This window comes from Leptopilina heterotoma, unplaced genomic scaffold, assembly GCF_015476425.1.
Source record: "Leptopilina heterotoma isolate Lh14 unplaced genomic scaffold, ASM1547642v1 Lhet_182, whole genome shotgun sequence".
Classification (NCBI taxonomy): domain Eukaryota; kingdom Metazoa; phylum Arthropoda; class Insecta; order Hymenoptera; family Figitidae; genus Leptopilina; species Leptopilina heterotoma.
The window spans coordinates 881,220-894,378 of record NW_025110899.1 but is presented as its reverse complement, the minus strand read 5'-3'; the positions used below and the strand labels follow the sequence as shown (position 1 = coordinate 894,378).

The 13,159-nt window shown below is 27.2% G+C and overlaps 2 protein-coding genes across 5 annotated transcripts; both read left to right on the top strand.

Moving 5' to 3' along the window:
• The first annotated feature begins 31 nt into the window (after window positions 1-31).
• Window positions 32-4,499, top strand: LOC122500230 (transducin beta-like protein 3). Of its 2 annotated transcripts, none has more exons than XM_043609058.1 (15): window positions 32-352; window positions 480-531; window positions 784-991; window positions 1,083-1,257; window positions 1,352-1,522; window positions 1,600-1,775; window positions 1,857-2,056; window positions 2,158-2,361; window positions 2,477-2,666; window positions 2,745-2,863; window positions 2,966-3,124; window positions 3,207-3,372; window positions 3,459-3,683; window positions 3,967-4,094; window positions 4,257-4,499. In XM_043609058.1, the coding sequence occupies exons 1-15, from the start codon at window positions 327-329 to the stop codon at window positions 4,452-4,454; spliced, it is 2,397 nt and encodes a 798-aa protein (XP_043464993.1). In that variant the 5' UTR covers window positions 32-326; the 3' UTR covers window positions 4,455-4,499. The 2 variants fall into 2 exon arrangements, with proteins under 2 accessions (XP_043464993.1, XP_043464992.1); XM_043609057.1 differs by having other exon boundaries at window positions 2,742-2,863.
• A 38-nt stretch (window positions 4,500-4,537) lies between these two features.
• Window positions 4,538-12,196, top strand: LOC122500231 (pH-sensitive chloride channel 2-like). 3 transcript variants are annotated; one of them, XM_043609061.1, is made up of 9 exons: window positions 4,538-5,053; window positions 7,219-7,408; window positions 7,496-7,725; window positions 7,853-7,935; window positions 8,835-8,990; window positions 9,105-9,260; window positions 9,419-9,584; window positions 9,666-9,852; window positions 9,946-12,187. In XM_043609061.1, the coding sequence occupies exons 1-9, from the start codon at window positions 4,971-4,973 to the stop codon at window positions 10,228-10,230; spliced, it is 1,536 nt and encodes a 511-aa protein (XP_043464996.1). In that variant the 5' UTR covers window positions 4,538-4,970; the 3' UTR covers window positions 10,231-12,187. The 3 variants fall into 3 exon arrangements, with proteins under 3 accessions (XP_043464996.1, XP_043464997.1, XP_043464998.1); XM_043609062.1 differs by having other exon boundaries at window positions 4,654-5,053; window positions 7,316-7,408; window positions 9,946-12,194; XM_043609063.1 differs by lacking the exon at window positions 4,538-5,053 and having other exon boundaries at window positions 7,267-7,408; window positions 7,479-7,725; window positions 9,946-12,196.
• The last annotated feature ends 963 nt before the right edge of the window (window positions 12,197-13,159 follow it).

Here is a 13,159-nt window from a genome sequence, read left to right as displayed (position 1 = left end):
ACCCTAAGCCTACATAAGTTTCTGCTGGCATCGCAAGGAAGTAAAACCGGGGTGCGTAAAACTGAAAATTAACAAATTGAAGAAATTTAATAAAATCTTACAAATTTGTATTCGCAACATTTATAATGCACCTATTGTTCAAACTAGTTTTTTAATATATTTACACAACTCTTTTTGAAAATGAAATCAACTACACAACTGGAGTATTTGGACTGACAACTTCCGGTTCGTGAGCGACTCGCAAGTCGCATAAGTTACAGTGTGTTTACTTGAAAAAATACACTTTTATGTGTTTTCTTATTATAATTTGACTAAACTAATGCAACATGGGTGAAAATTTATTGAAAGAAGCGTAAGTATTGTTAAAGATCATATTTTCAAGAGTGTTGAATCTTCACCTGACTTCAAATATCCTGCGACTAAAATCAATATTTATAGTTTAGAGGTTATGTATTATAAATAAATTTATTATTTTTAAGCTTTGAAGTTGAGTCGGAACATGGAGCTTTCTATACAGGAGGAAATATTCTGGCAAGTTTAATTTTTGATTTTAATTCTATAAAAAAAAAAATGTTTATAATTATAAATTTGATTAACTTGGAAATTCTCTATGAATTCGTTCCATACTCATTTCCATTAACTTTTCTTGTTAAACAAAAATCTATGTAAATAACATTATATCGTGAATAGTATACTGTTATTTGCTTAATACAATATTGTTGAGAATAACAAGTAGTTGACAAGTACGTAATAACAAGTAATCTTTCTCTTTTATTATTACAGTGGAGTAAGGATGGTGAACATTTATTTTGCCAAAATCAGGGACAGGTATCCGTACTGTCGGTGAACAAAGGTTTAATTAAATCGACAATTGGAAAATCAGAGAAGGAGGAAGAGGAGGATCCTATAAACTGTTTTGCCCTTAGTAGGGACAATCTTTCTTTGATTACACAACATAAAAGTAGTCTTTTTAAATTATGGAGTTGGGAAGGTTATTAATTTTTTAAAATATAAATTATTTATTAATAAAACTGCTGAAGGAGCTAGAGGTTAATTATTGTAATTACTTTTATTGCAAATAGAGACAAAATTAAGAAAAATGTGGAAGTCTATTCATCAAGGACCAGTAACTCAAATATCCTTCTTCGATGGAGATATTATCATGGCCTCTGGAGGTTCTGACGGCAGTGTTAGACTCTGGAATATAGAACATCAATCCTGCACTCATGGTTTGAAGGGTATTCAAGGAGTAGTTAGGTAATTTTTTAAAAAGTTAGATATTTGATCCAAAAATTAATTTCTAAATAATACTTTTTTAATAAGTTTTTCTATTAATAATTTATATTTGTAGTGTTTTAGAATTTCATCCAGATTCGGAAAAGGAACTTTTATTCGCTGCTGGTGATGATACAAAAATCCACGGTTGGAACATAAAAACAGGACAGAAAAAATTGTTATTAAATGGTCATTTTAGTAAAGTTACATCTATTTCTTTTCATCAAGACGGAGTACATATGGTCAGGTAAAATAGAAGCAATTTTAATAATCTTTTAAAGATGTTTCTGAAACTATTTTATAATTTCTTTTATGAATTCCCAGTTCTGGTCGAGACAAAGTTTTAGTATTATGGGATATTTCTAAAGGAACTTCTCTAAAAGTATTACCTGTTTACGAAGGAATCGAAGGGGCTTTTATCATTCCATCCGATGTTGTTTTACCGAATTCTTTGAAAAATAAAAAATCGGAAATCTATGCTGCTTGTGCTGGTGAAAAGGGTAAATATTACTTTTTTCTCCATTGAGAAAGAAATGTTTTTTATTGAAATGATTTTAAAATTTCTTAATTTTGATTATTAGGAGTCATCAAAATATGGAAAATGAAATCGGGCAGTGAAGTTTATACACAAGAAAACTCTCTTGTTCATCCTGCAAAAGAAGAAGGTGGTCTATCTATAACACACTTGCTGTATAATGCAAAAAGTAACAGCGTGGCTATTGTGTCTGCTGACCACAATATTATAATTCATTCTCTGGAAACCTTTCACTGCAAAAAACAAGTAATTTACCTTTGAAAAAAATTGTCGAGAAAAATTTACTTAATTAATTTAAATCGCAATCTATGAAGTGATGTTAATTTTTATCACTATTCTGTTTACAGTTAGTGGGTTACAGTGCAGAAATTTTGGACCTCGTTTACGTTGGCGAAGGAGATACTCATTTAGCAGTAGCGTCAAATAGCTGTGATATAAAATTATACGAGTTGGAAACGATGAATTGTCAATTGTTGGGTGGTCACACGGATTTTGTTATGTCTTTAACCAGTACTCCTACCAATCGACATCTTTTTGCCTCATCAAGTAAAGTAAGAGGAAATAGACTATTTTTATTACTACACTTTTTCTTTCATAAGAAAGTAAATATTTGGCTTAGTAAAATTAGTAAAATTCAAGAAAGTAATATTTAAAAAATTATTTTAGGACAACAGTGTTAGATTATGGCTACTGGACAGAGAATCTCTACAGGCTAGTTGCATTGGCGTAGGAGTGAGACATACAGAATCGGTAGCTTCTATCGCACTCTCTCAAGCATCAGCAAAGTTTTTTGCATCTGTCAGTAAAGATTTTTGTCTAAAAATGTGGGACGTTCCTGAAAAATTAGTTACTGGTGGTAAGAGTACAAAAATAAGTAATAATTTCAAACAAAAATCCGTAGAGTCTAAAAAAATCATTTTTGTATGCTTAGCAGATGCTGTAACTCTCAATGCAATTTTCTCGGTGAAAGCACATGATGCAGAAATTAATTGTGTTTCCGTTTCTCCGAATGATAAGTTCATTGCAACTGCTGCTTTAGATAAGACTGCTAAGGTACTTGTTTTTTACAAAATAATCCATCTTTTTTAAATTATAAGTTACAAATTATAATTTACATCAAAAGAAAATTTATTTCATTTAGAATTTAATTTTTAGCTTTGGGATGCGAGTAATTTACAATTATTGGGAGTATTTCGCGGACATCGAAGAAGTGTTTGGTGTGTTAGATTTTCGCCAATTGATCAAGTGCTTCTGACATCGTCTGCAGATTGCACAATGAAAATTTGGTCTTTAACTGAATTGAATTGTTTAAAGGTAAAATTGTAAAAATTAAATCATTTTTATCGAAATTTGAATACTTTTATGTACAAAATTTATTAAATTTGTTCGATTAAAGACGTTTCAAGGTCACGAAGCCTCTGTTATAAGGGCTGAATTTTTATCACGAGGGATGCAGATTATGTCATCGTCTGGAGATGGTTTAGTAAAATTATGGAGTGTCAAAACTTCTGAATGCGTTAGTACTCTGGAAAAACACGAATCTGCAGTTTGGGCTCTCAAGGGTAAGATTTTATGAAAAATTGTTATAAGAAATTTTTTTATTTTACCTAAAGTCTAACTTAATTTTCTCTTCTTAATTCTTTAATAGTGAATAAGATAGAAACACATGTGGCGAGTGGAGGAAGCGATTCAAAGTTGATTATTTGGCGTGACATTACTCAGGAAAATAAAGCAAAATTAATTGCCGAAAAGGAACAGTTAATTCTCGAAGAACAAAAATTGGCAAATTTGCTCAAAGCTGATCAATTAACAGAAGCTTTAAATCTTTCTCTAAAATTAGAAAAACCATTCCAGAGTTTAAAGATAATTGAAGGTATGCAAATAAAAAATACTAATTTTAAATAAATTTAAATTATCTCAAAAGTTGTTAATTTATAATTAACAAAAAATGACAGGTATTAATGTTCAACAATAAATTTTATAATGTTGTAAAGTCTTTAATTGTTTTTATTTTTACACCGAATAGTTTTACGTCATAAATGAAGTGCAAAGTGTGGTAAAAGCAAGTATTATCTCAGTGATAATATTGCGAAATTTTATTTTAATGACGATTATTTGTAATGATAATTACTTCTCAACACTAATTGTTTTTATAGGTATTATTAAAAAGAACGAGGAGAATTTAGTAAATACTATTCGTGAATTAAAACCATCTCGACAGGAATCATTACTCAAATGTGCTGTTATTTGGAACACCAACAGTCGAAATTCACAAGCTGCTCAGGTAATTTTTTAATTTTATTTTTAAGACTATCTCTAATTCAAACAAACGATATTTCTTTACATTTCTACCAATCTTCTTTAAACAAATATTTAGCGTTACACTTTCGAAACTCCAATTATAACTCTCAATCGTAAATATTGTCAAAATAATCTTTTTTTCTAGTTGGTGATAAACGCATTAATGAATGAAATTGGCGGTGAATATTTACAAGCAATAGGTTTCAATTCATCTCTGGAGGGATTGATTCCGTATTCGGAGCGACATTTCAAAAGACTTACACATTTATTACAAGATCTTCATCTTCTTAATTATACTGTACATCGTATGAAACCACATATGACGCCAATGAATATTGATTAGTATAGAGAAAGAAATATTAAAAATAAATATTTTTTAATAACATCACTCGATAAAATCTACAATAATTACTGTCTTCATAAATAATTTCATAGTGAAAATACTGACGTTTATTTCGCAAATTATTTGCGAATCCAAACACAAATAATCTGTGAAAAGTCAACAAAAACTCATCGGAGACTGATTCACAAAATTATCATTAATCATTCACAAATAATGCGCATTCTTATGAGTACCGAATAATTAAAAAGTCAAACTTGTTTCTTTTGTGCGTGACAAAGAAAAACAGGATTCATAAATTTGCATCGAGTGAATTTTTGTTACAATATAATTTATAAATCTTTCGTGAGATAGATTCTGCTACCTCAACCCAATTCTTAAGACTCTTTCAAAGAGCAAACAAGTACCAATGGTGGGAACAGCAACTGCAGACCAACTCTAAGCAAATTACCTTCACAAGAATTTTCCGGATCAGTTACACTTAGTAGGTAGATCAGTTCACTGCCAAGGAAGCTTAGAATGACACTGGGAGGAAGAGTTTTTATTTTGTCAAGCTTTATTCTGTCCATTCAATTTTCCACTGGCACCCTTAAAGTAAATTCGTAAGTCTTTTCTCTTTTAATATTTTTAAATAATAAAATTAATGTCTGTAAAATTACTTTACTTTCCTTTTCAAACAATCTTAAATATTTCATAAATTTTCCAAATTGTGCATTTAACATTTTTTAAGAATTAGAATTTCAATTTTCAAAAGAAATTCTGAGACTTAAATCCTTTTTTTGTATTTAAAATTAGAAATGTTTATTTATTACATACCTTGCTACTAAAAATTTTACCAAGAATTAATTTTTAAAAATTAAAGCGCAGTAGACATTTTATGACAAAAGATATTAATCATTTTTCCCAGGGTATTAATTTTTATAACCATAAAAAATGATGTCATACTTTGAAAAATAGTGTAGTGTATTAGGAATGACAGAAAATTCTATCAACATTTGATATAAGACAAGCTAATAAATGTTGCAATGTTGACAGCTACCGAATGATTAGTGCTTGAAAAAATTTAATTAGTATTTGAAATAATTATTTTGGCGCTAATTCTTAAATCTTTTCCTAAACTTTATATTTCTTTCATTGGTATAGAAAAACTTGGAAATTAATAGAGCATAACTCTCAACGTCAACCTTCAATCAATCTTGTAAAAACCTTTTGATTATCCTTGTCTACTGGTTCCTTAAAAATAATTTTTAGTTTTTTCAATCTTGTCGAAAATTGAAAAAAAAAACAATTAAAAATTAATAACGAAAAATCTTTTTCAAACCATTTTATGAATAATGAACTTTTGTTGCATTTCTTCAATTTCACTTCACAATGAAAAATAAGGAAGAAAGTCAAATGAGTTAAGTTGAATCTTATCTTTCTGACTGATAAAAATTTATTTTCAATCACGTGAGAAAAAAAGCTATGAAAAACATTAATTATTTGTGAGCTGTAGACGAAGTAATAAAGGTTATTTATTGAGAATAGTAGTAATGAAACATTTTTTTTAATTAAAAAAAAATAAACTCCATTGTTTTTTAATCAAAGTTATTAAAAATAATAATTATTTTCAATGAAATATTATTAAGTTCTCCTTGAATTTACTCGGTTATTTAGCTTTCTCAATTAAACGTCACCGCAATACTTTTTATCTGAAATCGTAATATCCTTTTGATTAAGCATTTCTTTTATTCAAATCGTTTGAACTGTAAAGTTAGTAACAAGAAAATTTCAACTGCTAAGATAGGGCAAACAGAAGAAGTTGAAAAAAGCATTTATTTGTCGCAAGCATTACTGACGACATTAATATAGTTAGGCTTGATAAGTTGTATAAATAGTACAATATTTTATCCTATAAATTTCGGGACGAGATAAAGTCTTTGAAATTTATACTGTTAGCTTTTCAGGGTCTCGTGCAAGATGTGTGGCCTGCAAACTTTTAATTATAAAAAATATATTGCATCACATTTTAAATGTTTAACAATTAATAATTATATTTCTTCTCAAAGTTTTCTATTCCTTTAGCGAAAAAATTTATTAATACTCCCAGTTTTATTCTTATCTCAATCGCTAAAGAGAAATAATTTGTTTTTAAATTTGATTAAATTTTCAATATTGTACCTATAAATAATTTTATAGGTATTAAAATTTAGAAAAAAACAACTTCCTTCGCAACAAGTGATATTTAAATTAAAGAAGAATATTCAGTTGATTGACTTTTGTTATTAAGAGAAGTAATAAATTTGAAATAATAGCTGGAGTCTTGTGATGAAGTTTAGCATCTGCGCTTTGTATCTTACACAAGAAATAATATACAATTGTTTCAAGAAAAGAATATTAATTTAGTTTTTAAAATACAGACATAATAATTTTTCCTGATATTTTACAAGCGAGCGCGACAAGACGAAGAAAAAATGAGGAATCATGAAAAAAATGTCTTTACTCTTCTATGGCCTTTTTCATATAATAAAACTCGTGATTCACGTTATTTCGATAAGCACTTTTCCTGGAGTGCATTATAAAATAAACTGAATAAAACTAATATACATTTTTATTCAAGACAATTAAATTTATCATCTTTTACTAAAATTAGTTTTCTGAGAATAAATGGAGAATAATTGAAAAAGATGAAAAATATTAATTAGAAAAATCTTGATTAAAAATGATTCTAATAGAGGTATAAATTTTTAAATTGGCATTGAAAGATGATTAATTTTTTATTTCACAGAACAGAAACTTGTAAAGCGTTAAATGTAACACCAACAATAACACAGACGGACTTACTTCAAGAATTAACAAAAGATTGTCGATATGATAAATTACAGAGGCCGCCGGGAGAAATTTCCCCTAATGATCCAGTGAAAGTTTCTTGCAGAGCTTATATTTATACAATTAAGTCTAATATGGCAAAGACTTTGGTAAGTAGAGACATTTTTTCTTAATTAAAAATCTCGGCAGAAGAAAATGCATAAAAGTCTCAAATATTAGCTTTGTAATTTTACTAGGAGTTCGATGTTCACATGATGTTACAATTTCGCTATCTGGACAAACGATTGAGTTTTGAAAATATTGCGCCTTATCAGAGTCAAATTTTTGGAGGAAAATCCGCACACGACTTAATGTGGACACCATCGGTTTATGTTGCAAATGAAAGAAGTTCTGCAATTATGGGCAGTGGTGTTAAAGATCTCCTAATCTCCATTGATCCTTCGGGAATGGTTATTTTAAATACAAGGTGAATTTCAGAAAAGAAAATTAATTTACTCAACAAAATTTTATTTAATGTTAAAAATTAAAAAATGTTATTTATTTATTTGTAAAGTGTTATTTTTTTTTATTAAAAGGATACGTTTGTTTTACAGATTGGAGGCAATTCTAAATTGTGGTCTTCGTTTGGAAAAATTTCCTTTTGATGTTCAAGAGTGCCCACTTGTATTCGAAAGCTGTATGTTAAAAATTAAAATAACTTTACAAGGTTGTCACATGTTAGGGGAATCAGAGAAATCAGGGAATTTTATAAAAAGTACTGGAAAAATATCAAATTTCAAAAATTACTACAAAAATTATACATTTTTTGTGTCCAAAGCACATTTTTGAAATATTTGACAATCTTCAATTCCCTTTCAATTTCAGAAGCTTTTTAAATAATTTTATCTGAAATTGTGAAAAAAAAAGGTTTCTGAGAAATATTATTTCAATTTTTTTAAATACTCAAATTTAAAAAATCTTATTAAAGAATTATCAGATTAATTAAAATTTTGAGAAATTGATTTGAAAATTGAAAATTAATTGAATTAGTTAAAGAATTTCTTTACCAATATAAACAACAATGAATTTTCAGAACAATTTTAATTTAATATTTAATATATTATTGAATTTTAAAAAGATTTAAATTTAAATTTTTCTCAAAAATTGAATTTTTCACAAAGTTTATTTCAAATTCTAAAAAAATTATATTCTTAAAATATTTCAGTTCTATTTTCCAAATATTATTGAATTTTTATAAATGATACCATTCGTTATAATTATAAAATTTTAAATTAATGAAAATTTACAAGAATTCAATTAAAAATGTTTGAATCTTAAACAAATTTTACTGAAATTTTTGAAAATAATGAATGAAAGTTTTCCACACTCTTAAAGTTTTAAATTAAATTATTGCTTCTGAAAATAATCTTTTTTTTACAATTGAAGTTCATTTAAATTTTTTTTTGAAGGAATCGAAAAAAATTTAAATTCTGTCTGGAAATCAGGGAAAATAGAAATTAGATTTTTGTGTCAACCTTGCTTTATTTAAATGATAAATACTAAATAAATAATGTATTTACAATAATAATTTTTCAGGGACAAATAATGTTCAAGAAATGATAATTGTCTGGGACGAAAATCCAATAATTCTTGCCGATGAATTACATTTAACAGAATACAGACTTGTCGATAAGTGGGTAAATACATCAAAAGTTTCCTACACCCCAGCCGAACAACATTATGGACACTTTGGTAAATTCGATTTTTTATTTTTAAAATATCAATATACGATTGTAAATAATTTATTAATACACTTCCACACAAGATTTTCAATTCCGAAAGAATTCTATTATTTAAAATTTTCAGCTGGAAATTTCAGTACAATTAGAGTGACATTCAAATTAGCTCGAGAAATGGGTTTCTTTATGATGGACTATTACATACCATCAATTTTAATTGTCGTCATTTCTTGGGTTTCTTTCTGGTTGCACATGGACGCAAGTCCTCCAAGAATTGTTTTAGGTAAAAAAATTGTGAAAAATTCCTTTTTTCAGTAATATGTATTGACTATTGATGAATAAATTAATATTAATATGGATTTGTTTTTGTCTATTTACTTTTGTTCACATTCTAATCGAATAATATACTAAAAAATTAAATGATGAAAATTATTTTTCTAGGAACAAATACAATTTTGGCGTTTATGACTCTCGCGTCAAAAGTGGAGAATTCCTTGCCAAAAGTTTCATACATAAAAGCAAGTGAAATTTGGTTCCTTGGCTGTACAATCTTCTTGTTTGCTGCAATGGTGGAATTTGCTTTTGTCAACACAATTTATAGAAGAAAGTAAGTAAGGAAAATGTTAATTCAGAAAATATTGTTTTTGATGATTCACGATTAACGTGTTGATGATACGTATTCTTTCAGGAAAAATGTGCCTCTGAAAAAAGTAAACAGCAAGTACATCCTAAAATCAACATTGACGCCTAGACTAGCGAGAAAACAATTTCAAAAGAATACTACTGGTTTGGAAAGATCCAGGTCTTGGTCGTCATTAGATAATGACGCCTTTGGTGAACATGATTACACAAGTACAAATTATCTAACTGTTCATGTGAGTTTTCTCTGACTTATCAAAATATTTTAATCAATTACGTTTATTTTAATTTTTAATTTAAATTGAATTTTAATTTACTATAAATTTCAGAGCTTCCCAAGCACGATAAATGTTCCTTCAGTGAAAATAGACGATGAAAAACAACCGGACGGTTCGGCGGGCAGTATAGTAACAATTAACAGTACTGCAGCATCTCCTCCACCACCACCACCACCGAAACCTGCGGGCAGAAGGCCAACGTTAGCTCGACTTCATAATTTTACAACAATGACACCACAAGAAATTGCACAATGGATTGATAAACGGAGCAGAATACTTTTTCCTGTTGCCTTTCTCGTATTTAATATTCTTTACTGGTCTTTTATTTGGATTTGATTTCTCATTAAGCACACTTGAGAAAGAAAGAAAAAATTCTCTCATTTTCAATTACATTGTTTCATTAACTAAAAATTTAATCATTTTATTTTCAAACAAATATTGTAAAATATTTCAAATATTTCAAATATTTCTTTTTCAATGATTCACATACGATCAAAACTAGAAAAATAATTCTCTTAATTTAACAATATATTTAAAGTTGTATATTTAAATTCGATGATGGGAACTCAAGTTTTCATTTATTGCGAATATAATTCAATTATTCAATTATCATTAATTAGAGGTGTAGAAAAACTCGTAATTCGAATTATTCTTATCGAGAAAATAGAATTTTTTGAGTACACACCTGTGTAGAATTAATTAATTTATAAAAAAATAAATAATTTTTTTAAAACATGATTAGATAGAATTTTTTTATAAATATATTTGTGTAAATTTTTTAACTTTTAATACATTTTTCTATTTAAAAAGAAATTGCGAATTAATAGTTTGCAATAAAAGTAGGAAGTAAATTTCCTGTTTGGCACTAAAAAAATATTTTTAGAAAATTTAAAAAAGAACATTTCGATTAGATAAGTAATTGCGTTAGGTAATGTGGTAATGTTAATAAAATTGATCTGCAATTATTGTAAACGATCTACTATTAAAGTATCTATACTAAGTGCACTAAAAAAATACATAAACAAATATTTATTCACGTTTACTTATTTGCATTACTTTTTTTAGTCATGTCGAAAAGGAAATAAATATTTGAAAATAACGAAAAGTAACAATATGTATTATTTTTGATGAAAAATTGTATTTAAATGACTTTTTACTAAAATTAGATATAGTGTGCTCAAAACCACTTGAACTTGATTAGAAACTATCGTGTAAGGATCGATAAAGTGACCTCGTTATTTCATCAATAAGTTTAGGACCTGTAAAGTATTTAGTTGCTTCAGGTGAATTGCCCCCTGGGATTAAGAGAATTAAAAGAATTAAGAGAAATTTGAATTATTTTCAATCAATTTTGAAATATTTTTTTAGGAAATTTTTATTATTAGGTACACTTTCTCTAAATCATGAGGGAAATTTGAAATTCTGCAAACAACAATTGGATATATTCCTAAAATAGTTTATTGATTCGAAAGAAAATTTAATTTAAAAATTTATTTATTAATAAAAGATTAGAGAATTTCATTTCATCAGAAAGAAATTAGAAAAATAGACCCTTCACTAATATTAGTATGCTCTTTTTTTTGTCTTATCGGACAATCAAGTAAAGCGAACTAATAAAAAATAATAGGACGTTGAACGCACTTTGTCATTAGTATTAGCTTCGAAAAAGACAAACTAAAGAGAACTATCTATACATATCTAAAAGCAATATTATATGATAATTAAAATAAAAATATGCTAATTTAAAAAAAATGTATGTCAAACAAAAAACGGTGAACACAACAGTTAATTTTATTTAAAGGCAAGCAATGCCTACGAAATTTGATTTGAATTTTCTGCGTGTTAGGAATATATCAAATTGTAATAATCTGAGTGACCTTAGAAAAAAAGCCCATGATTAAGTCGAAAATTCCAAAGGAACTGTGTGTATTGAAGGTCGACCTCGAATATTAGGGTTGAACGAATGTTCCGTGTCTCACGCAACCAGACCCCATAAAATTCTCTACTCAACGAGCAGCTTTCTTACTTTTAACATTAGAAAAAATCTTGATAAATATCTACAATCTTTGTTTTAATTAAGTGACTGAGCTTAAAATTTAAAAATAGACATTAGGGTCATTGGAAATTTTGTAAATTTTCCATCGCTTAAAGTTTAACGGAGCTTTTAATCTTTCTGATTGTAAAAGTCAGGAAGTGATACTTTCAAACTTTCTTTTTAGTATTCAAGAAAAGAATACTTAAAAGGAAACTATTTCATAACTCAGTTTTCGACTATTTTTTCTTTCTCCGAATAATTTACAGAAGAAAAATAAATAATAATTATTAATAGATGCTTTAAAAGAAAAAACTTTTGTTTAATTTCTCTTAATAGCAAAAGTTATTTTTATGTACTTTATAGTTTAATTATAGGAACAATTTCGTTCGGAAAAATAATCATACGAAGTATATTAATACTTTTTTAATTTCTGACAAAGAATTGAAAAAGTTTCGTATTTTATATGAAAGCAGGGGACATTAAATTTTAAATTCTATTTAGTGGAGTTTTGACGAATTTAATTTTCAACATTTTAAACACGAAAATTAAAAACTATTTCTTAATAACGGAAAATTATAATTTTTATTTAAATGGAATTTTTGTTTAAATTTGGAAATTATATTCCTTACGCTTCCTCTAAAACTAAAGTTTATAATTTAATTCACCTTTTTCTTTTAAAATACAAAATTATGGTCTAACTTTTCTGAACAAATTTTTATGCTGATGGGAAAAAATTCTTGAATCAGAAAGACGATTAATGATCGTTTTCTATAACATTCATTAATATTTGATAATGTTCATTTATATTTAAGTGAGCAAGTGATTATAGAAAATAATAATAATTTTCAAAATGCTTTCTATCATTTTTGAAGGAGCTATTTAAAAATTAATCTGCAATGATTAATGTGCACATAAATATAGGTACAATGTACGACTATTTATTACTAAAAAATATTACCTTGTTTAATAATATAATGCTAATTTCTCTTATTTAAATTCACAAGATGCGAAATCAAAAAATCAATTTTTATTTTTCACTTTCAAGAATTCATTTAAATTCGTAATTGGCTCTAGATAAAAATAATATGTTTCTTTCACACTGCAGCATAATATTGCAAATATAACAAAAATTACAGTACACGAGCTTCTGAGTGATCGTAAAAAAAATCCTTTTTTACGAGCAATCGGATTGTATATACGATACGATCTTCGTTATTGAGTCAGCTAAGA